This window comes from Mobula hypostoma, chromosome X1, assembly GCF_963921235.1.
Source record: "Mobula hypostoma chromosome X1, sMobHyp1.1, whole genome shotgun sequence".
In the NCBI taxonomy this organism is placed as follows: Eukaryota; Metazoa; Chordata; class Chondrichthyes; order Myliobatiformes; family Myliobatidae; genus Mobula; species Mobula hypostoma.
In genome coordinates, this window is record NC_086128.1 from 20,594,324 (window position 1) to 20,618,147 (window position 23,824).

Consider the following 23,824-nt stretch of genomic DNA (forward strand, 5'->3'; position numbering starts at 1 on the left):
TCAAGTTCATTGACTTTCTATGCTCCCTCAACCTCTCCATGTAAATTATGTGCTCCTGTGGCTCGGTACCAATAACCAGAGTACTAGATAATTGGTCCTGTGGAAACCTTGACAGTCCGTGTATGATTAGTCCAGCTACAACAGGACAAATGTGGATAAAATGGGGTAGACCTGAACTGGAATATCAATGTGATAAGTGTCTCAAATGAAAATAGAAGGAATAGGAATGAGATGGCCCTTGGAAACAGCTTAACCCCTTATCAAACATTGAAACAACAGCAGAAACTGAGATTACATAGACCCAAGGACGAATACTTGCAAGGGGAGGCTCCAGAGTCACAGGCTTGGAAGGAAGCTGCAAGACTGATCATTGTATGTCCGGATGGGTAGCATACTGTACAGAGTGTGAATGCTTGTATGTTGTCTTTGCAATTAGGAGCTCAAAGGAAGCTTTTATCAGTTATCGGTAGTATCACTGAAACAAGTGTGAGCTTGGTACACTTGCCACACATGGCTGGACCACATATAACATTGTCCAAAATTTTCTCATTTCTCCAGAATCACTCTGGAGATCACAGATAATCTCTGCTTCAATCTGCAGACCATCTTAATCCCAAAACAAAGAAAGTTTTGTTATTTTGAAGGGGCCATATAAATACAAGTTGTTGTTGCATAGATTTTTTTATATCACAGTACAACAGATAGAATACTAATGATTACAATTCCAGATGCCACTGTCTCCTGTGTTAAGGAACTCATCAAAAAAAGTGGTAAGGTTTTGCTTCGTTAATGTTTAGCATTTTCAGAATTGATTATGCAATCACCTAAAGCCAAAAGATAATATCTTTTCCCTCAGTTTATTGCTAACAAGGATCAAATTCTCATTATGTTTTGTTTTCTCTTTTTAAAAGCTGTTTTCAACACCCTTGGCAGTGGAAATCACATAGTACTCAAAGCTGGGTAAAGCAGTCACTTGTGCTTTCAAGATACCATACAAAGTCAAAGGATAACATTGCTTAAAACACTGCATATACAACTTTAACTAGAGCTAGGTTACAAAGAAGCCACATCTTTAAAAATGACTGACAAGCACACAGTGAGCAAAATGAAGGCCAGATATCAGGCATCGTGACTGGCAGGTGAGAGAGATTCAGATGCCTTGTATAATGTCCAGGTCTGGATGTGTTAAGAGTTCTCCATCCCAAAGTGCAAAGGCTGGAACAAGTGGTGTTCTGAACTCTGTTGTTATTGTGTCAACAACAGTAGGTTTCTCGATGTCTATTAAACTCAGCTTCTTGGCTTCACAGTCCAGGAGAAAGCCAACACGATCAGGCTTTCCAAAGAAGTTGACTGGTATCATCTCATTAGAGGACATTGAATACCACTTCTTTTGGATATAAGCATAGACCCAGGAGCAGTTATTGGCACCAATACATTCTTCACGGGACATGTTAATCTCTGCCACACCAATTCGGAACTCTTGTGAACGTTTCACTGTTACCTCCCAATAATGCCTCCCAGATGACAGAGGCGTATCAGCCAACACCACAGCCCAGTCTGTGAAGCGTTCTGGGTTCTTTGGCACCTTGGTTGGGTCAATACCTATCATGCGATAGATGACACCCGTCTCTTTCTTGAACAGGTCCAAGCAACTGTGGGCAGTCTTCTCATCCAGTTTGAAATTTAAATCTGTAACATGAAAATAACATTATGTAACCCTCAGGCTTGACCAGCTCGCATTCGTCTAGGGGAATCAGCCTGTGGCCCTGCCAAACGGGGTAATCACGTTTGTGTGGATGCTGTGTAATGTACCCCCAATGCAAAATATCAGACAGTACACCATATGCAATTAAATAATTAAGCTTTATAACTCTTACTTTGACTATGTGGTTAGTAGAGAAACAAAATATAAAAGAAAAAGGGCGCCAATCTTATTAAACACTCTGTGCACAATCGTTGGAGCTCACTCAGTAGTCTTCCTTCCACCATTCGATCTCCTCTGTGTCGCCGACCTTTGGACCCCCGCTCGGAGTCCAACCCATTGGGCGGCCTACCGCATCTCTCCATTCGCGTCTTCTCTTTTCATCCCACTCGCGTCTTCTGGCAAAAGCCCGCAAAACCAACAGCTTCCAGAATCACCAGACAGGGCAGCAGAATCCTGATTAGCTAACATGCATAATTATTCCCAGCCATAACCCAAACATTTCTGCTACAGAGAAACTATTACCTCAGCAGTTAACATTACAGAGAAGCCATTACAATTACATACTGCTCTCCCCCCAAGAAAAATCATTGCTTGGGGTACTTCCCCAGTTAGTCCATGCAAATCAATTCTTTTTACTTTTGTAATTACAAGGATTTGTCTCAGCTTTAATAATAGGGTACAGTGTGAGGAGGACATAGGTTCAAACTATAGAGGGACTGAACAAGAACATGGAATAGCTCTGATGTAGAAGGGGAAATGCTGGAGAAACACAAGTTGCAGTTTGGGTTTAAAGTTTGGCTGGATGGCAGACAGGGAGAGAGGATCCTGATTACTGTCTATCATTGTTCCTCACGTTGAATCAATGGATCAAGTCATAGCTCTGCAGTCTTACTCCATCTAGTTGAGGCTAATGGGGGAGGGGCAAGAGAGACGCTGGTGGCGGCAATTAAATAGCTAACAGGAGGAAGGAGCTCCAACAACTTATCTTCAGTAGGGTCCATTATTGCCAAGAACAAGGCTGAAGCATTCACAAGTGTTCGACCAGATGTGCCAAGTAGATGATCCATTTCAGCTTCCTCCTGAGATCCCACCACATAAACCCGTCTCCCCTCAACTTACTTCATTCCACGTGATATCGAGAAACAGCTGAAAGCAAAGACATTTATAGAACTGAAGAGCTGTGCTCCAGAACTAGCTGTGTTGTGAATGCCAGTGTTGTAACATGTAAAATTGCTTGTGTTCACAAAATGGAGAAATCCAATCAAGCCACCCGTTGCCTAACTACTCCACTCTCTCAGCAGCTAAGTAGTAGAAAACGTTGTCGACAATGCTCCCAAGTGGTATTTACTCACCAATAATTTGCTCACTAATGCCCTGTTTGGGGATTGTCACAATCTTAATCCACACATGGACTAAAAGCCTGAATTCTAGTGATGAAGTGAGAATAACTGCCCAATATTTGAACAAGTCTGGTGTCAAAGTGCCCTGGCATCAAGGCGAGAACATGCTAACAGCTGGAGTCTTTCCTTGTCTAAAGGAAGAAAGAGGCTGTGGTTGTGCCAGGACATCAATGCAGCGATTCCTTGGGGAAGTGTCCTGGGCCCAACCATTTTCAGCTGCTCCATCAGTGATATTACCATTGCCAATTTAACATTGTTAACATTCTGGGAGGTTTACCATTGATCAGATGATCAACTGGACCAGCTAAATAGATACTGCGGTGACAAGATCAGAGGCTGGGAGTCCTGTGCTGAGTGACTCACCTCCTGATGCCCTAAAAGCTTTTTGCTAAGCACAGTGTGATAAAATCTCCTCACTTGAGTGCAACTCCAACAACACAAGAAGTTCGACACCATCCCAGACAAAACAGTTGGTTGGTTGCTACTTCATCAAATGCATTAAATGCAATTCAAAATTCAGTGACAATGAAGGAACAGCGATATATTGCCAAATCAGGATTGAGTGTGACCTGGAGGGGAAACTGCAGTTGGTGGTGTTCCCATGCACTTTGCCTTGTCCTCCTCGGTGGTTGTACATTGAGGTGTTGAGGGGTAACTTGAGTGAGTTACAGCATTATGCAAATTTGGAATAAGCTGATGTAAAGAATCTGGAGAATATTACTCCTCCTGTACTTTTTAATTAAACCCTTCCTTACCGAAGATGAGCTTGGGAGTGGTAGAGAAACGTACATGCTAAATTTAGGGTGACATGTGGTGAAAAGTATGCCAAACACAGCCTGCTGTCCCAGCTGCAGCCTTTCAACTTGGCTCAGGTCAGCCTGGGCCAACTGCTCTTAGTACATGAAGTGCAAGCTGTAGATCAGCATTCACAGCTGCTTCCAGTTCACATGGAACACGAGCTAAAAAAAGACACAGCCCATTGACACCTCTGTCAAAAGTTGTGTTAATGGACAAGGGAGGGGAGGTGACATGGTAAGAGGCTGACAACACCTTGCTAGTGTAAAGGATCTCTAGCTATGGTTTCAGGAGATGCAACAGTGAGTTGGAGGATTACTGCCACTGGCTCCCAATGCTGAAATAAGCAGAATTAAACTGATCTTTCCTACAAATGGTGTCCTGGATTTTCTTTGTCTACATGCATGAGTAACTTCAGCTGAAGCTGCAGTGGAGTACTAGGGAGCTCTGGACCTGATATTCCACTTTATAGGCATACAGCAAGAAAACAGACCCTTCAGCCCATTAAATCCATGCACATCATACACCCACCACTACACTATTCTCACCATAGTCTACCCCTCAGCTTACACATTAGGGGTAATTTACCAAGGTCACAACACCCAACTAACTCACTACAACTGTGAGGCAGCAGTTGTGCAAGTATGCCACCTGATGAGATTTCTTTTAGTTAGATTTTAAACCGAAGTACCTATATACTCTTCCTTCTGGGCAATAAAGGTTCCATGGTTGAGAGGTAACCCTCAACAATGGTGTGGTAAGGTGAACCAATGGAGTGCTACGTGGGTGGCCAAAAGTATGGCTATCTAGAGACCATAAGGGGAACGTATGTAACGGATTGAGAGTCATTGAATGGTTTATTGTATATAATTTTATTTTTGAATAAAGTATATTTTGAAATAAAAAAAGGTTCCATGGCACTACATGAAAAACTGGAGTGAAGTTATACTCTTATATCCTAGTCATACTTCTTGTTATTTAACCAGCATAGAAACACAGAAAACCTACAGCACAATATCGACCCAAGGCTGTGCTGAACACGTCCAGAGGAGATGTCAGAGGTAAGTTTTTTACACCGAGAGTGGCGAGTGCGTGGAATGGGCTGCCGGCGACGGCATTATGATGAACTGTAGCTGGCGTTTAACATTCTCTCTTCATTGATTCAAATTGACCTGCTGAAGAGTTCCAGCACATGTTATCACATCACTGATTATGGGACTTTGTAGGTGCAGCTGTCAAACTAACATTACAGCTTCACCGTAGCAAGACGTCCATAATTCGAGTCTCTAACCTGGACACAGCCGGAATCGCGCAGCATACGCGTCTATAGAAACGGCTGTGCCTCCAGCACCAACATATACTTACACTGTCTGTTCCAGCCGCACGGGAATGTCCTCCCCTGCAGCAGTCCGGTCAATCCGACTACTCCCCACAACTTCCTCGCCGCCGCCATCTTCCGAAGGGACACGCACACGACGTCATGACGTCACAGGGGAACAGAAGGAGTTTGTAACAACAGGAATTCTGCAGATGCTGGAATTTCAAGAAGGAGTTTGTAAACGCATTTTGTGTGTGTTGCTCGGGTTTCCAGCATCTGCAGATTTTTCTCTTATTTGTAAATGCGTCCGTGTTATTGCAATAAGCGCTTCAAGACGGCGTTGGTTTTGGCTGACTCGTATTTATTTCACATTTATCTCTTGATTGTTATACTTGAGTCGTTTGCAAGCACAGTTGATGGAGTAAAGGCAGGGAGCTCATGATTTCTACCAGAGCAGATCGACGGGACTGACAATTCCTGAAAAAGCTCAACAGATCGAAGGACCATAGGTTGGTACTGGCGGGATTGTCATACTAGGAAATAAAAAAAATGGGCAGAATGGCATCTTGTGTCATAATTGATAGTTGGTTTATTATTGTAACGTACCAAGATACAGTGAAAATCTTGTTTGCGTGTTATCTAGGCAGATCGTTCAAGTACATTGAGTTGGTACCATAAAAGAACGTAGAATATAGTGTTGTGGTTACACAGAAAGCGCAGGTAGATAAATAAAGTGTAAGGGGCCATGATGACGAGGTAGACTGAGAGATCAAGTTTTTTTTAGATTATGGGAGGTCTGTTCAAGAGTCCAATAACAGCAGGATAGAAGGCCTTGAGCCTGGTGGTACAATTATTTCCATGTAATTTCCTGTGAGTCACCAAATTCAACTTGGCACTTCCTAGTGTGAGTTCCTTGAGTGTAGGATGCTATTTTGCTTTCAGAAACATGGAACACAGGGAGGGGGGATGTTTTCCCTGTGCAGATCCCTTTTGGACTGTTGCCAGGCAAATTAATTCACACTGTCCTGGGATAGACTATTGTTGGTCACCTCCAGAACAACTAGGTACTGGTATTTACAGCAGAACATCAGACTGGGACTCTACCAAGTCCCATCTTATGCATCACCCACTTCACATCCATGCTACAGACCTCCCCTGTTCACCCATTGTTGATTCAAAAGCATTCAAAATCATGGGTGAGGTTAATGTTTGCTGTGGCAGATCCATTTTAAATCTAGTCTAAGCAATATTCTTTCAGTCTCCCCAGATGACTCTTTGCCAACTCATCTGGTGGCCAACCCTTACTCTCCTGTCTTGATATAGTTTTCCTCCCAACATTAAACAGTCCCTGTTGCAATCCTTCTGCTACCCTAATAGGCCCCTGAGTGCACTTCCTTCACAAACACAACACTTAAGAAGTTGGAACTTGTGAAAGAAAGACTTATGTGAGTTTTCTCATGCTAAATCTGTTTAATTAAGCTCAGTACATGGGCCCTGTGTTCAGCAGAATATTGATACCTTCAAGCATCAGATAAAGTTGTTGTTTGCTCTCTTTGGAGCGTGATACATGACAACAATGGGTCATCAGGATTAGGGGCAGAACAGCGGCACAAGTAGCAGAGCTGCTTCCTCACAACTCCAGCAACCCGGGTTCATTTTTCCTTTTGGTGCTGCCTATGTGGAGTTTGCATGTAATGCCTGTGACTGCATGGGCCTCTGGGTTTTTCCACATCCCAAAAAAATGTACAGCTTGGCCACTATGAATTTCCACCAGTGTGTAGATGAGTGATGGAACCTTGGGGAAGTGGATGGGAAGGTGGGGAGAATAAAATGGGCTCAGGTCGTGTTCAGGTGGGCTCAGATGAATCAACAGTGGTTTAAACATTTAAAAGCAGAGCTGATGTAAAACCAGGAGTCCTGGTAAGCTGCCACAGACCCAGAAATGGTGTCCTTAAAACTAAACATTGTTGTAATGAGGACAAATTGAAAATAAAGTTAACTCAGAGGAAGGGAAAAGCAACTTTAAAATTATGAATAAGTCAAAAAAGCAAAAAGAGACAAATATATTTTTCATATATCTTTACTAGAGTTTCAAATTACATTCTCTGTACAATAATTCTTTATAAAGAATTACAATAAAGTGAAACAAAACATGAAGGAAATACAACGACACTTTTGTAAAAACAATTTAAAATGAACAAAACCAATTTGGCTCAAATCAGAAAGGACTCAAGTGTGAAACCAATCAATTGAAAACTAGATTTTTTTTAATAGATATAAGTAATAACAATATCAATTGCAGAGTGCTGGGAACCTTCACACACTGTACAAAACAACTATAACATTTGCAAGTTGAAGTGACAATGCAGAAGAAAACATGCAAGAAAACAAAGTCATTGCTTTTGAACATTCTCTCTCCACAGATTTTCAACTGATCTTTTTTCAGCACTTTCTGTTTTTACATCAGATTTCCAGCATCTACTATTTTGATTCTTTTCTAAATAATATAGAAAAACAAGAGGATTCTAACATTGAAAACTATAAATAATATTTTTAATTTAGTTGTATTTGCAGAAAAGGAGGAGTACATTTGAATTTAAAAATCTCCAACATTTGCAGTTATAAATTTAAGCTAAAGTCAAACTCACTCTTTGAAATCAATAGGGTGCTATAGCTCGTCAATTCTTAGTATTCAGAACATTCTGTCTAATATTTTTCCTAAACAATTACCACCTTCCCCTACCCTTCCTAAAAGTGCTAACTTGTAATGGAGTTTGGTACAAGTTTGCAGTGTCAGTAGACTATTCAACAGTGGGTCATGGCAGACTATACTTAACACACATGAATCTCTCTCTCTCTCTCTCACACACACACAAACTAGAAATCTGACTCATTTCTTGTCCCTCTAAGCAGTCAATTGAAGTGATGTCACAATTAATCCTGATAAGAGCAGCTACTTCAACAGAGACCAAGGATTATACCTGGTCTATTTGGCTCAGTACAATAGAATTATTTATCCAATAAACCATCAGGGTTGAGGATTGTCCCTGACCATTCTTCCATTTTTGATGCTGTGGCCTCTCCTTCAATATAAATGACCGCAAGGGATTTAAACTCGATGCTGAGGTACTGTTTAACATCTTAGAGGCTAGAGAGAACTGGAGATTTTGAATTTGATTCAAACACCACGCATCCTTTCCAAATGTTTAAGTTATCAAGTACTGGAATCACATTTTATGAAATCCTGTAAACTTGGATTACCTTAAATGAATATTCTCAATATAATTTTAGGAGGCAGGGAATCTTCAACATCATACCCTACTGATTGTTTTCAGTCTCCAACTTGAACTTTAGGGAATTTAGGGCCAAGTTGAAGATGCTATAGCCTACTGATTCTTTTTACAAAGAACATTCCACTGAATCATACTCTTTAACTATTATACTTTTCCTTATCCTTAAAAGTGCAAACTCATAATGGAGTATGACATCCTTAACAATTGACAGAATAACAGGAAACATAAAAAGCCAAAGACAACTGGGAGTTAGAGAATGGTGTAATTGAGGCTCTAAAAGGTCAGTTGTGCAGTTTGCTCCTCTGCAAAAATACTTGACAACTGTCAGTAACTAAAGAGAGCCAAGACAAAGAATGACAATCAATCCATGAAGGGGTAGGTGACATTAAAAAAATCTATTATTGTGTGGTTTGGAAATACCCAGAGGTAGCTGAAGTTAACACCTGTAGTAATAGATGAGTTCGATAGGTTCTGTGAACCATAGATTGAACATAAGATCCATGGATTCAATGGCTATGCTCGGACAGAGATATTTTAAAAAAATCACCCACAAGGAACAGTTATTTGTCAGCGACAATATTGAATCATGTTGTTCCAAGGTTGGATGAGTTTCAGGAGCTGGATTTTAAACATTCATCTTGCACGATTTGTGCAGGCCTCATTAGCTGCCAAAACATTCCTTAGCATGGCAGCTGAAGTGTCAATAATCCGATCTAAGATAAAGCACACATACTCTTTTGGTGCATACCTAAATGCTCCTATGCAAGTTGAAGTAGTTAATAATGGCTTGTCAGTGTATTTACAAACAGTATACAATGGGTAGTGCTGACATATGCAGATATCCAATTCCTTCACATTATGTGTGAGGTAGGTTATTGGTACATCCATCTTCTTATTCCATCTATTACATAAGAGCAGCCCTTTAATATTCTTATGTTGGATAGGGCCAACCTCTCTCCTCATGGAGCGTAGAGATTGTACACAATTTTCAGTTCTCAGCAGGACAATCAAATTCTGCAGAACATGATGACCACACATTTCCCTGACACTCGCATGTGATTTGATGAGGCCTGCAGTGGTTAAGAGTGTGCTGCTGCTTTTTTCTGTCTGTCCATTTCTTTTCCTTATAAAAGCAACACAATTTGTACTGATACTAGATATGTGTAAAAGCTTTCAGACTGGTGTTTTTGTTTCCCAGAAATCATAGTTTCTCAAGCAACTTCTCGCACTAATTGGAACCTACCTATATGATTTGCATAATGTTTCCTGATGTATCTTTCATTAGTTGGTAGCTTATTAAGAAGTTCATTAGTAGGGCTACCAAGAATAATTCCCTCAATCTCAATGCTGATTGAGTGATTTGAACTACCAACCCACTAGAACAGAAATTCACATTTTTATCAAGATTCCTAACAAATTAAAATTAATTTTCAGCAAAGTAAAACAATTAAGGAAATATGCAAATAATTTGAAATACAGAATCACAGAGCTGTACAGCATAGAAAGAGGCCATTCGGCCCTACATATCCACACCAGCTATTACACCTATCTATATTAATCCTATTGTCCATAGACTTCAATATCTTGTCCAAATATGTCTTACTGTTGTGAAAATATCTGTCTCCACCACTCCTTCAGGTAGTATACTACAGATTCCAACCACTCTATAAAAATATGGACTGAGTGGTTTTGAAGTAAAAAAAAATCTAGTGTAGGCAATGATCTTTGAATTCTATTTCTATGAATGAGTAAGACATCAAATCTTACTTCAGCTTCTCTCCCATGTATAATCATTTGTTTGTGATATTTGTTAACCCCATTCCCAATTTTTAAAAGCATGCAAAACACTGACTTCAAACACAAACTTCTCGGATTGCCACTGATAGCAGTGAATGGGTATGTATGTTGTTGCTTTCATTTTCTACACAAAATAATTATGTCTAAACATTTTCTCTTACTGCCCATTACACCTACTGGTATTTATCCGGTAATAGGAGGGACCCTCTTTCCACACCGTGAAATCCACAAACTGACATGGTGCTCACCCAATGGATGTGACAAGAACCAGATTGACCATTTGATGATCAATACTATGTGGTGACAATCCTTGCAGGATCTAAAGATGAAGAGAGGGGCAGAAACAGGAAGTGATCTCCACCTTGTTGTAGCAAGGATGAAACTCAAACTGATGCACTGGGACCAGAACACATGTACAACGACGTTTTGAAGTTAAGACACTCAAGGCCACAAGTGTAAGATCTGCCTTCACCATTCAGCTTAAGAACAGATTCCAGGCCTTGCAAGACCTTGAGGAGGATGTGTCAGTAGACAGGATTGACACAATGTGGAAATGGACTGCTTCAGTCTTCAAGGAGAGCAGCAGCAAGGCTTGTCTAGGATACAGAGCTGGAAAGAAGAACAAAGAAAAGATGCAGCAGGAAACATGGGCAGCCTTAGAAGGAAGACGGAAAATTAAGAAAGTGCTAGATGCAAAGTCAATAAGACTTAAGGTGAAACTTCAACTAGCTAACAAAAAAGTGAAGAGACTTGTAAGAAAGGATAAGAGAGTCTACATGGAAGAATCACTTCACTGCAGGCCAAAGAAGCAACCAATCAAGGTGACCAGGTAAATATATACAAGATTTCAAAACTGGTACGTGGAAAGTTCCAGGCCAGATCTTTGTGGTCCCGTGTGAGGCAAGAACGGTCTGCTTTTGACAACTGAGAAAGAGCAAGAAGCACGATTTACAGAGTATTTCAGAGAATTACTGAATAGACCACCACCAGAGGAAGAACCTAACATACAAGAGGCAACAGAGGGCCTCAACATCAACACAGATCCACCCAAGAAATAAGAGATTGTTGCTGTAATTAAATCATTAAAGAACAGCAAAGCTCCAGGACATGGCAATTTGAGAGCCAAATTGTTCAAAGCTGAACCAAAAGTTGCAGCAGCCATCCTGCAACCACATCAGGGAATGGAGACAAGTACCTAAGGACTGGACAAAGAGGGTCATTGTTAGGATCCTCAAGAAAGGAGCACTAAGTGATCGCAACAACTGGCATGGCATCACACTTTTGTCAGTGCCCAGCAAGATACTCGCCAAAGTCATTGCCCAATGGATTACAAATGCTGTTGATATGTGCTTGAGGAAAGAGCAAGCTGGCTTCAGGAGAAATAGAGGCTGTTTCAACCAGAACTTCACACTGTGTAACATTACAACTATTTTCTCTAGTGCATATTTTAATGTTACCATCAACAGACTGGAAATTTTAGATTAATTCAATACAAATCTGCACTGTAATTCTTACAGGCAAATTAATCGCCATTCCTTCACTGTTGCTGGTAACTTTCTTCCTAACAGTATCGAGGGGTATACCCACACCTCGACAACTGCAGTAGTTCAACAAGGCAGCTCACTGCTGCCTTCTCAAGGGCAGCTAGGGATGGGCAATTAAACGTTGGCTCAGCCTTCAAACTCCACATCCCTTGAATGGATATAAAAACAGAACATTTACTAAGCATCATTAATTTCAATCAAGTGAGAATTCAGTATCAAGTACAGAGAATATCTTATTCTTTTTCAATGTTAGCTCAGGTCCATGTTGGAGTCCAAGATTCTTAATTAATTTACATGCACCATATACAATCATAGGAAGGAATGGAAACACAATCATTTGACCTGATTCAGTCCAAGATCTCTCTGACTATACATATAGCTTTAAAAAAAAACAAAAAACAGGTCCCATGGAACAGGGGTATGAAAAGAATGAGGAATATTTTAAAAGATATACTTAACTAGTCAATTTTGATATTCCTTAAACATCTGAAGATTCCCATCCCATCTCAATCTCTTTGCAGAATTGCTTCCTAAGTCTATATTTAAAAGTTACTTTATTTCATTAAGGCAACATTGTGATAGGAGTAATAATTCCGTTAAAACAGCATGTAACAGACACAAATATCCTAATATAAAATTCTACAAATTATATCTTATACATTGCACTTTACCAGCAGCACCCTTACCCCGACTTATATTAACAGTTGACAGTAGTAAATAGAACTTCATCGCCAAAAGTCACTTTCAGCGAAATCCACCCTTATTTTCCCAGACGACTATTCAGTCAAGTTAAATTAACTATATTCATTTCTTCAAGCATTTAATTTCGAGGTTATTTATTTCACTTATTAATAAACTGAATGTCTAATTGCTGGATCTAATTGTCAACTTACTCAAAATGTACGTGAAATCAAAGAATTCTATGAAGTCAAAACAGGATGACCAATGGGAATTGTGTTAATATATTGTCAATTATTTTAGAATATTGAGTAATATTAAGTCAATTAACTTTATGCAGATTACTACAGATTATTTTAATTTCTTATATAAAGTGTATTGTCACAACATCTCGATGATACAAATGCTTTACAGCATTTTAAAAAAATATATAGATGTTATCCAAGAGTTTTCTTCCAGGTTGATAATCATCTTTGTTCTTACATTGTATTAATGGCTGTTTCTTTTGCAGGGGAGTAGGTGCCGATGGAACAAATTCTATTTCCACAAACTTTAATCTATAACAATGCCTCAAAACATATGTGATTTTGATCAACTATGGCAATTTATTCACATATAGTGCCAAGAATAAATATATTTAAACTCAAACATGTAGCCTGAAAGGAACTTTGAGGGAGTGAGTGACAGATGATCTTCTATCAGATTATATTGTGAATAAACGTAAAGATGGAGACATCTGTGTGCCATCACTATTAGAACAAACTGCAAGGAAAACTGAGTGAATGCTGTAAATGCTGTAAGATACGTATCAATTTAATATTTCAATTTCTGTTAATAATTTCACACAGTATCTTCTAACTGTCCCACATTCCAAAGGGTGATATCCCAATCATCTGCATTTGTAATTCACTACTATATTTTGTATGAGGCAGAAGGATTCTAGAGCTTTTGGTAACTCAAGCCTTCTGACAGCTTAAAGCCAATTTGATGAAACTTTGCAGTATTCAAGTTTCAGTAAATAGGCAGCAGTGGGGTGGGTGGAATGTGAAGGACTTGTGATTGGTAAGTTAAGTAGGCTTAGATGTCACATTAGGGTCTGGGTCCACAATTGGCGGCTGGTTGGGGCGAAGTGGTGGATGGTGGAAGGAGGGGAGGGTGTGACAAGTGTTGAGTCAAGTTGTGAATATATCGAGTGATATGAAGAAGAGAAAGCAAAGAAACCCCTCCTAAGTCAAATTCCTAATGTTTGGCTGGGTCCTGCTCTGAAAACAGTGCAATTCCAACCTGATTAGGCTAAGAATGCTGAATGGTGAAAAGTACACTACAGAATCACAGTGATTAATTTCTTCTGGCAAAACACACAAAATGCTGGAGGAATTCAGCCGGCCAGGCAGCATCTATGGAAAAGAGTACAGGCGACGTTTTGGGCCAAGACCCTTTGGCAGGATGGAGAAAAAAAGACAAGGAAACAGAGTTAGAAGGGAGGGGAGGAAGAAACACAAGGTGATAGGGAAACCAGGAGGGAGGGGTGAAGTAAAGAGCTGGGAAGTTGATTGGTGAAAGAGATACAGGGCTGGAGAAGGGGGAATCTATGGAAGAAACAAAAGGGAGGAGCACCAGAGGGAGGTGATTGGCAGGTATTTAGATAAGTTGAGAGATGTAAAAGGGGATGGGGAATGGTGGAGGAGAGGGGGGAGAGCCATTACAGGAAGTTCGAGAAATCAATGTTCACGCCATCAGGTTAGAGCCTACCCTGACGGAATATAAGGTGTTGCTCCCCCAACCTGAGTGTGGCCTCATTGCAACAGTAGAGGGGGCTGTGGACTGACACGTCAGAATGGGAATGGGAAGTGGAATTAAAATGGGTGGCTACTGGGAGAGCCGTCTGCCAGAAATTTGATTCATGACCAAATGTGACACACAAAACACTGGATGAACTCAGCAGCTCGGGTAGTACCCATGGAAAGAAATGGACAGTTGATACTTAGGGTCGAAACCCTTCATCTGGACTGATGAGTTTGCACATTCTCATAATGACTGCATGGGTTTCCCCTGGGTGCTCCAGTTTCCTCCCATTTCCCAAAGATGTGCAGGTTGGTAGGTTAACAGATTGCTGTAAACTGTCCCAAGTCTGTGGGTGGTGGTAGAATCTAGGAGGAGGGAGTAGGTAGTTGAGGGGAACGTGAGAATAAAATGAGATTAGAATAGGATCAGTGTAAATGGGTAGTTAATGGTAGGCACAAACACAGTGGGCTGTTTCTATGCATCTCAATTACTGTAACTCAAACTCAGAATTAAGATTAGGAACTATTAATCTGTCTCCAAAGCAATAGTCACATGAAGCAAGCATCAATCATTGGTAGCTAATAGTATGTTGATTAACATCTAAGAAATTAATAACTGAGCACCTATTGCAAATTAATCAAAATGAAGTTCACATCAGATGTTCAGGAACAGATCAAGTCAATGAGTATTGTATGAGCAGCATATGAGTCAGTGATCCTGCGGTAAGATGTGAATGAAAGATCAGAAAAAGATTATTAGCAGACATTTTTTTCAGCATAATGCGATTGAAAATTAATTTTATCCAGATGAAATTGTGGTATCAACTGTTTCTGAATTTTTTTTTCATCACTATAAATTTAACTGAACCTTCTTTCCTGGTGTGAGTTACTTTTGTGTGCCCAACTTGATTTTCAGGTCAGCTACATAGAGGGTGAATATTTGTGCAATTCCCTTTCTGGAGCATCATATGGGAACTTGGATCATGTTGTTCCAGGAACGATCATCATTTGGCACTCGAGGATAACTAGGCTTTATCACTGTAGTCCTGGATTGGGATGCCTGTAAATCCCAAAGTTACTTTGCATCGTTTTGGACATTTTTCCCAACACATTGAACTCCTCACCATTCCCACTCACCCCCTCCCACCCAAGATCTCACTCATGTCTCTTTAGGCACACAAAAATGATGCAGGGTGCAAACTCCATCCTACCCCTCCCAGCCTTACTCTTTCTTATATATTCTCCTCAAATACCACCAATCCCTTCACCCAACTGCAATCTTTCTTGTAGACCTCCCCCAGTTCTGATCTTTCTGCCTAACCACACACCTAATAAGTTGGGCCTCTTACTTTTCTCACCAAACTTGCCCTGGTCCTACCAAGCTAATAACCTTTTCCCTCTCCACAATCTCCCTGTAACCAGCACTAGTTCTGGTTGGCAGATTTCTAAACGCAGTTGAAATATGCAGTACAATGTCCCAAACAGCTCCACTGCCAATGATTAAAGTTTGAAATATAGTCACTGTTGTCATATAGACAAATTTAGCAATGACGTTCAATAAGGAGCAACAGAACAAACGCTTGGGTAACCCATGCTTTGGCAATATTGCTTAAGAGACCAGAACACAGACAACTTTACAGGTGCCATAAAATATTTTATATGTAACTGTACTGGTTGAAGCATTAGGTCTCAGATAATGGACTAGCTTAATCAGTTGCAGAGCTGGAAATAATTAAAATTATATTACTTGGCCAAAGTCTAAACGATAGTTAAGGTGGCAGATAGTGCAGACCAAATGCTCCAAGAAAAGAATCTGAGGTTTAGTTCATGCATGAGCCAACAGTTCAATGTGAGTTTAGTATCTAACAATATATGGATGAGGTTGATTTATGGAAATCCACCATGTTCCACATAAAATGATTAAAATTAAGGCACTTGACACAAGATAGGTGGTAGCACTGTGGTTCTTTTTCATTTTAACACTGTCCTAAAATCTTCCTTTCTGGAGTGCATAGTGGGTGCGATAACTAAAATATGCACACAGTCGTCATTAAATAAAAATCAAGATACATTTGCAGAGCTTAATATTAAAGGTAAACATCTAATATGAAAGAAGAATATTCATTATTGTGCGCCGAGGCTCTCTGTCTTACTTAATTATCAAAGAAGCTATCTTTGCAGTTCAATGAAAATCTTGGGAGTCCTACAGAATATGCGACTCTTATGGCTTGGGGTAAAAAAAATCCCCTCCACTGACCCCAGTCAAGGACGCAACTATACATTTCTCTATTCTTCTGGCTTTGCTGTTTTTTTGTTTTTAATGTTATTTAAAGAGGAAGGTGTATAAGATTGCAGCTGGAGCTTGTCAGAACACTTATGTGCTGTTTTATTAAACTTGTGCTCAAATAATTAACTTCCTTATAATCAGCAATGCAGATGATCGAGCAATTGCTAAAAATATACTTCCTAACACCATCCCAGCTCCAAAAGAACAAAATATCTATTCAGTGTCATGTGATCTACATCTTCCATCTAGTGTAGTTTGAGTATAATCTAGTTTAACAGGTTCTGCAGAAGTCATTTATCATTAATATATCTTATATTATGAGTAGGCTGTGTTATACACTCTTGCATAATACTCCTGAACCTGCATTCTGGCACTGGTTATTTGTGATACGAAGGGAGGCAAAGTAATTAGTCACTGAACATGTGGTTTAAATGGGTTGGACCATAACATTCAAAGGATAATACAAATCTATCTTCTCCTGTTACTACATTCTTCATATACTAAACTAGTCATCTCTATTCCATTCCTGTGAGCTGTTCGTAACCCGAACAGTTTGCAGGATGGAAATGCAGCTGCAAAGCCAGTACCCACATGCAGAAGATGTCTACAGACTCACAGCAGCTGGTAAATCCATTCCATCAGTCTCCCAAATGTTCTTTCGTATGTACGGGCTGTATCTGTGTAAACTGGGAAGGATCGGTAAAGTTCCAGAGAAAGTACAAAGTATTCCCTCTTGTGAAATAGCCAAAGTACCAGCTGGGAGCAAGGCATTGTCAAAGGCATTACCTTGGACTGCAAATAAACTGAATTCACAAAATATTTGTGATGGTTTAGTGAATTTATATATGTTCAACATTACATCAGAATGTGAATCTGACAGATGATAGGAAACAGCATGAAACAACCAAACTGTTCCTTAAGCTGGCACTTGGGCTCCTCTTTGTATAATGGCAAGCAGAGACCATACATACAATCAATCCTATTCTTAAGTTACTGGTTTCCTTGGTCTTTACACAAGAGGAATTAAATATGCCAAAAATATGCCTACACTATTAAGTGCAAAATGCAGAACTTAGGACTTTGTGAGTATTCACATAGATAAAATGAAATTCTACTTCTGGCTTCTATGGCGATAGATAAAAATGAGATATATTTTTCCATTCTTATAGAGTAGGAGGTAACTTGAGGTAAAAGCCCACTTAAGGAAACTAGAAAGTTAGCACAAGGCAAATTAAATTACTAAAATATCGGTTATTTTGTCCAGAGGTAAATTATTCCTTGAGTGAGACTGGAGAATTTGTTTCAAATTTTGGAAAAGATAGCCAATGCAAGGAAGAAATAACAGTAACTGCTACATTGGAAAAGATTCTGCAGCTTTATGTAATATCACAAGATACCGAGAGACAGGGAATGTCATTTGACCCTTTTAAAATCATTTATGTAAAAAGACTCAAAGTTATTCCCCAATGCAGATTGCAACTGTTTCTTAAATGATTTCAGAATTATAGCCCTCCAGGAATCCCCATGTTAAATACTCTGATCAAAATCTTAAATTCACCTTTTATTACTTTGAATAAGTCTCATGCTATCAATTTAAATAGGGAATCATATGTGACATTCTTCACTTTAATATGAATGCACTTAATATGATTTCTCTAAATCTCATTGAGCTGGGCTGTATTGTTGTGTGGTAAGAAGATGTGGAATGAAGCAATACAGACATCCCCCAAAGGATTAACATTATAAAAATAACTTTAGCAGAAGAAGATCTATGTAGCAATAGGCAAATGAGTCATTTAAAAAATTCCTACTCTGCCAAGTTATGAAAACAACTTGTGCAGTTCCTGGCTTAATAGAATATAAATTCTCTTACGTTTTAAAAAATAAAGATACAGTTGTGTAATATTTGGGAGAGGGATGTGGAAGGATTATTGTTAGTTCATTAGGAACAGATGTATCTACATGTGACCAGGACATTAAAGAAAAAGCACCACTTCATTACAATTCAATTGCAGATTTGCCCATCATCAGCATAAACTATGAACTTTGTAGTCAAGCAAGCCATGAACAATGCAGCAGGATACTATTTACATATACATTGAACAAATATCTTCTAAATCAGAAATAACATTACACATTTTTACACCTACAGAACAGAGCTCATAAACAGAGGCTCTGTTACTTTTGGAGGAGGGGATAAAAAGCTCTGCTCTTAAAGTAAAACTCTCTTATTTTACCCAATAATAACAACCTTCTAGAAAATATACTTTTCTTTTTGTATAAGATAAAACTATACATTTTACAAAATATAAATTTACTTTCCTTATTTTTATTTGGTAAATTTATTTCTCCCAACCCAGAATGTCAGTTTCCAAGTATAAAGCATGCTGGATGAAAAAATAACCATGTATTCTCAGCTACTTTTGAATGGTTCACACAGGTCTCGTCATCTTGTGCTGGAATTAGGTTACCTATAGCCTAAAAATTCATGTGAATCCAGCAGTGGGGCACCAACAATGGTGACTAGTGGTTGAGAGCTGCAGCGGTGGTCAGTGAGGAAAAAGATCGAAGGGGTGGTCAGGACACTTGGGGAGGTTTGGAGGGAGAGTAGGTGATTGGGTGGATTGCAGTCTTGGTATAGATAGGGATAGGGTAGAGGGGAAGGAATTAGTGCAGTTTGGGAGTTGGGGGAATTATGGCTAGAGTGGTTAAAGCCATTTGAGGGCTGCACGTGGATCTTGTGCATGACTATAATGGAAAAAATCACGTCAGAGATGCAAGGATGATTCAGAACTGGATATGCTCGATTGAATTCCTGCAAATGATCTAGAAATGGTTGCTACTGCATTTCATTCTAGAGGAAAAACTCTTTTCATTACGTGATTGAATTTCTAGTCAATGTCCATTATAATACAGCCTCCAGAGGTTATCCTAAAACATGCTCCAATAGAAATAAAGCAGTCATTTTTCCTAACTGTCAGCTTGCATAGGTTCAAAAGCTGCTTCTTGCCCATGGTATACTTTTACATGAATGATATAGAGATCCATTATGAAGTATATACCAGTAACTGTTTTCACCCAGTTATGAATCATCTTCCCAGGGTTGTCATCACACACTCTGGAATCATTTTTATCCCAATAATGCTTAAAAATTTGCCTATTTGTTGATAAGTGCTGTTTGTTTATTTACTCAAGTAAATGCAATTTCTTGATGTCATTCATACATTCTATTCAATTTTAATTTCAAATTTCCCTTTTCAATATTTAAGGCAGTAAGAATCATTGCATCTATCATTTGTAATTGATTTCAAAAATAAAGTTTAGAGCAAGTGCAGGACACCCATGTAAGCATCAGCCAGTTAGACACTGGCTAGGAAGGATTGTCTTTTGCAAGTTACTAAAATTCAAATCACTAGGGTACCTATTTGTATATTTTCAACTCCCCGAGTCTAAATTCAGCACAGTACTCGATATAAGCGAATATACCACAAAGGTCAAAACAGAGATCTCTAAACATTTCTATTTCTTTAAAACCTGAAGGGAATGCGGTTTCCTGAGTATGAAACAATGTTACTTGCTTCCAGAGAATAAGTGCATAGAATGCCTGCTGCTGCACAGGAACTCTGGCTGATTGACAGGGTGGGATATTCACAAGCAAATCTAAGTACTACAACTGTTTTATGTACATATAGAGTGAGTGCATATTGTGCAATATACAGCATAGACAATAAGGTTACAATCTGTTTGACAGGTCAGCCTGATGTCACGCAGCATTTCCAGGTCATTGTAAAATCCACAGTAAGAGAGAATTATTTTAAATATTAATTGCTTCCCCAATCATTGGAAAGTGGAGCAATATGTATTCTTCCTGTCTAATAATTTTTACCCCTTATCTGAAGGTGTGTACTCACATGGGGGTACAGTTCTACAGTCACCTTTTGCCTTGCACTGCATAACTCAAGAGATTGCTTTTGAATTAGTCTAAATGGTTAGTGGCAACTGGAGATTCTACTATGAAAATATTATAAGACTCAAGTCTTCATCCAGCAACATGCTATTCCAGCTGGACCTACACTTATCAGGAGCAGACATTATTGTTTACCTCTCTTTCAGCTGAAGGTGTTAAGACCAAATGCCCCTACCATAAGTGGATTAACTAATTCAGTACAAAGCAGGAACTGAACACAAAAATCTCTGAGTTTAAAAACCAACATTCACAGGATACATTCTTGAAAAGCAGGAAAATCTAAACTGAAAATTTTAAATAGAAATCATAAAAATAAGAGAGTGTTTGGCATCATGTGATATATGATCCAGATTTGATGAAAGTGTACATCTAGTTTTGTGAAAAAGTTGATGAAAACTCAGCCCTTCTTCCCAAGGGTGTGTAGAAATACTGGTGACCTGAGAGGACATTCAGAGCCTCCCAAGATTTCAGCCGCAACTCCCCAATTAAGTATTAGAAATATCTTTTAAAAAATTATACATTATATAACTATATTTTAAGTTGGACTTCAGAAGTGCAGATTATAACAATTACTACATCAGTTTACTTTCAGTCATCACCAGTGACCAACATGTCCTAACACTTGGAGACCAAGAGGTAGGTATTTTTTTTTTGCTGGCATTTAGAAATAGTACAAGCTTCCAAAGCTGCACTTGATATTTGTAGTAGTTTGTACTGAATAAGGGATGGACAATGTTGGTTCTCTTGTCTTTGAGAAGGAAAATTGCCTCCTCTGAATCTAACTTATGTTTCGGGATTTCTAAAAAGTTAAATATTAAGAATGTAACTGTAAAAAGTCTTTCCTTTCTAAAGTTTATGGGCAACATAGCCAAGGCTAGCAAAAAATGTTTTTTTTTATTGTTCTGAAGAATAATGCTACCCGACCTGCTGAGTACTTCTAGCAGGTTCTAGTTTTATTTCAGATTTCCAGCATCTGCAGGTTTCTTTTCATTTAATGGTAAACTTTTCCCTTGTAATAACTGCACATACTTGTTACGTGCTGCAAGCAATGATGGGTCACAGTATTCATATTGTGGCTAGTTAACATATCAGATGCATGTAGCTTATATACAATAATAAATCAATATTTACCATATTTCCTATCATTGCTCTTGTATAGTCGCATGTAAAAAGTATGTATCAGTGAGGGAGAAATCTACCATTATTATTGAGTTTACATTGTACAGCATCTGTGCAGGTGGCAATTATTTCAGAACTTTGCAAATACCACCCCACCTCTTCTCTCTTTAAGTCAGTGGTTTAATAATTTAGAATTGCTTAATCAGTACCATATTTAATGACTGGATTCTTAGTTTTCAAAGGAAATGCTGTGGATGCACCACCAAGCCTGCTACCCTGTGCAAACCAAGTAAGTTAGAAATGAAAGAAAGTGATTCACTTCTCTTCTTCTTTATTAAAGACCTCAAGCAAAAGTGGTGTGAGTTGCATGGTATGTGCAGGATTAAAAGACAGAAACTGGTACTGTTTGGAGTGCTCCTCACTCAGGCTCCGGAGGTCTGTCAGCTTCTGGATCATCTTTGGATACAACAACCGATTACTAGGGGATGGATGCTTGACCCGAATGTACATCTGCAAGGTCTCAGACAGCCTATCTTGAATATGCTCCACTTGAGCACGGTCCTGTAATCCAGGACGATCTGGAGATGCAGACACGAACAATAGGTCATAAAACAGATTTCACAGTGACATAAACACAAAGAAGATGATAGTGTCAATCTTGAATAAGTTATGTTGTGAAATCTATTCTCATGCTTAGGGGTCCAATGCGTATTCTGGGCTGGCATGCCACTGCAAGTTGAGGGAGCATTATACTGTCAAAGATGCTGTCTTTCATGTGAGACGTTAAACTGATGCCCCATGTTTCTACTTAGTTATGATATTATTCAAAGAAGAGCAGTAGCCCAGTGCCCTGACTAATATATACCAAAAAAATACCAATCTAAAAAACATCAATCAGGTCATTACCACAGGATTTTGCTGAGCAGGGGACACAGAATGGGAATGACTAACCTTGCTAGAAGCTGGAATGCCCTCAATGACCTGAATTAGCTTTTTCTGCATTGTAACAATTTTATGAATCTGTGGTTATTGTGATGATGATGCTTCAAAAGTACTTAATTGCCTTTGGACTGCCGATTTAAATGTAATTGCAGTAAACTCTTATTTATCTGGGATTTATGCATCCAGAATTCTCATACAACTGGCACAAATTTCTAAGAACACCACTATCGCTGGCAGTCAACCAGAAAGAAGAAGAAGAAGAAGAAGAAAGCCCTTAACTCTGAGTGGAGTCATCGCGATGCTGTCATGACGGCGTTTTTTTAGCAGGCTTTCTTATTTTTACGAGGACAAGTTGCTAGCTCGACGCTCAACCCAGCACGGATGGAAAGCGTGCAAGGGAGCCAGCTGGATTCGAACTCAGGAGCCTTTGCTCCGAAGTCCAGCACTAATGCCACTACGCCACCAGCCAGCAAAGTCAACCAGTCTTTCCACTCTTTGCTTCTGCCAATTAGCCAATCTTCTTTGATGCTAGCATCTTTCCTGTAATGTTTATTCCAGGAAATAATGTAACACTTTAGCAGCCACATGTGCAGCATGAAGCCTTCTGAAAATCTAAGTAAACAACATCCACTGATTATCCTTTGTCTATTCTACTTGTTATTTCCTCAAAGAATTCCAACAGATTTATCAGGCAAGATTTCCCCTTCACAAAACCATGCTAACTTTGGCCTATTTTGTTATGTGTCGCCAAGTAAACCGAAACTTGGCTTTCAAGTACGAATTATGTTTCAGGCAGGATACCTGAACCAACCTGTTGTTGGCAATGCATGATAATTTGATATTGCAGTGACTATTTGGAATAGTTGCTGCATCATCTGTATTCATTTAAATTCAGCACGTGTTCTTCTTACTGTTTGGGATGGAGTGGGGAATAGGGTACTCCACCCAGGTAAAAGTTGACACTGGAGTTAGGTTTTTAAGAAAAAGAGTTGGGAAACCTATGTTTTCAAGTGGTATGACAAAAATGTAATTTAGAAGGTAGAAAATTAATTTTAAGTTTAGCAAGGCAACTCAGTGAAGCTAGACACCTGACATTACAAGAAGGAAAGGCAGAGTCAGTGCAGGGAAAGCAGACTGGGTGTTAGTTTCTTTTTGGTCTAGATTAAGGACTTAATTTTACAATTAAGGCAAGATC

The 23,824-nt window shown here is 39.2% G+C and overlaps 2 protein-coding genes across 9 annotated transcripts in view; both read right to left on the reverse strand.

Moving 5' to 3' along the window:
• Nucleotides 1-317: 317 nt before the first annotated feature.
• Nucleotides 318-5,391, reverse strand: LOC134340304 (SPRY domain-containing protein 4-like). The gene is made up of 2 exons (XM_063037373.1): nucleotides 5,266-5,391; nucleotides 318-1,689 (listed from the first exon to the last, which is right to left on the reverse strand). The coding sequence occupies exons 1-2, from the start codon at nucleotides 5,351-5,353 to the stop codon at nucleotides 1,151-1,153; spliced, it is 627 nt and encodes a 208-aa protein (XP_062893443.1). The 5' UTR covers nucleotides 5,354-5,391; the 3' UTR covers nucleotides 318-1,150.
• A 1,912-nt stretch (nucleotides 5,392-7,303) lies between these two features.
• Nucleotides 7,304-23,824, reverse strand: part of LOC134340554 (vitamin D3 receptor-like) — a 209,761-nt gene continuing 193,240 nt past the window's right edge. For all 8 annotated transcript variants that reach the window (XM_063037942.1, XM_063037943.1, XM_063037944.1 and 5 more), the window contains one exon: nucleotides 7,304-22,265. In XM_063037942.1, the coding sequence (XP_062894012.1) occupies nucleotides 22,003-22,265 (263 nt within the window). In that variant the 3' untranslated portion in view covers nucleotides 7,304-22,002. The remainder of the gene's footprint in view (nucleotides 22,266-23,824) is intronic.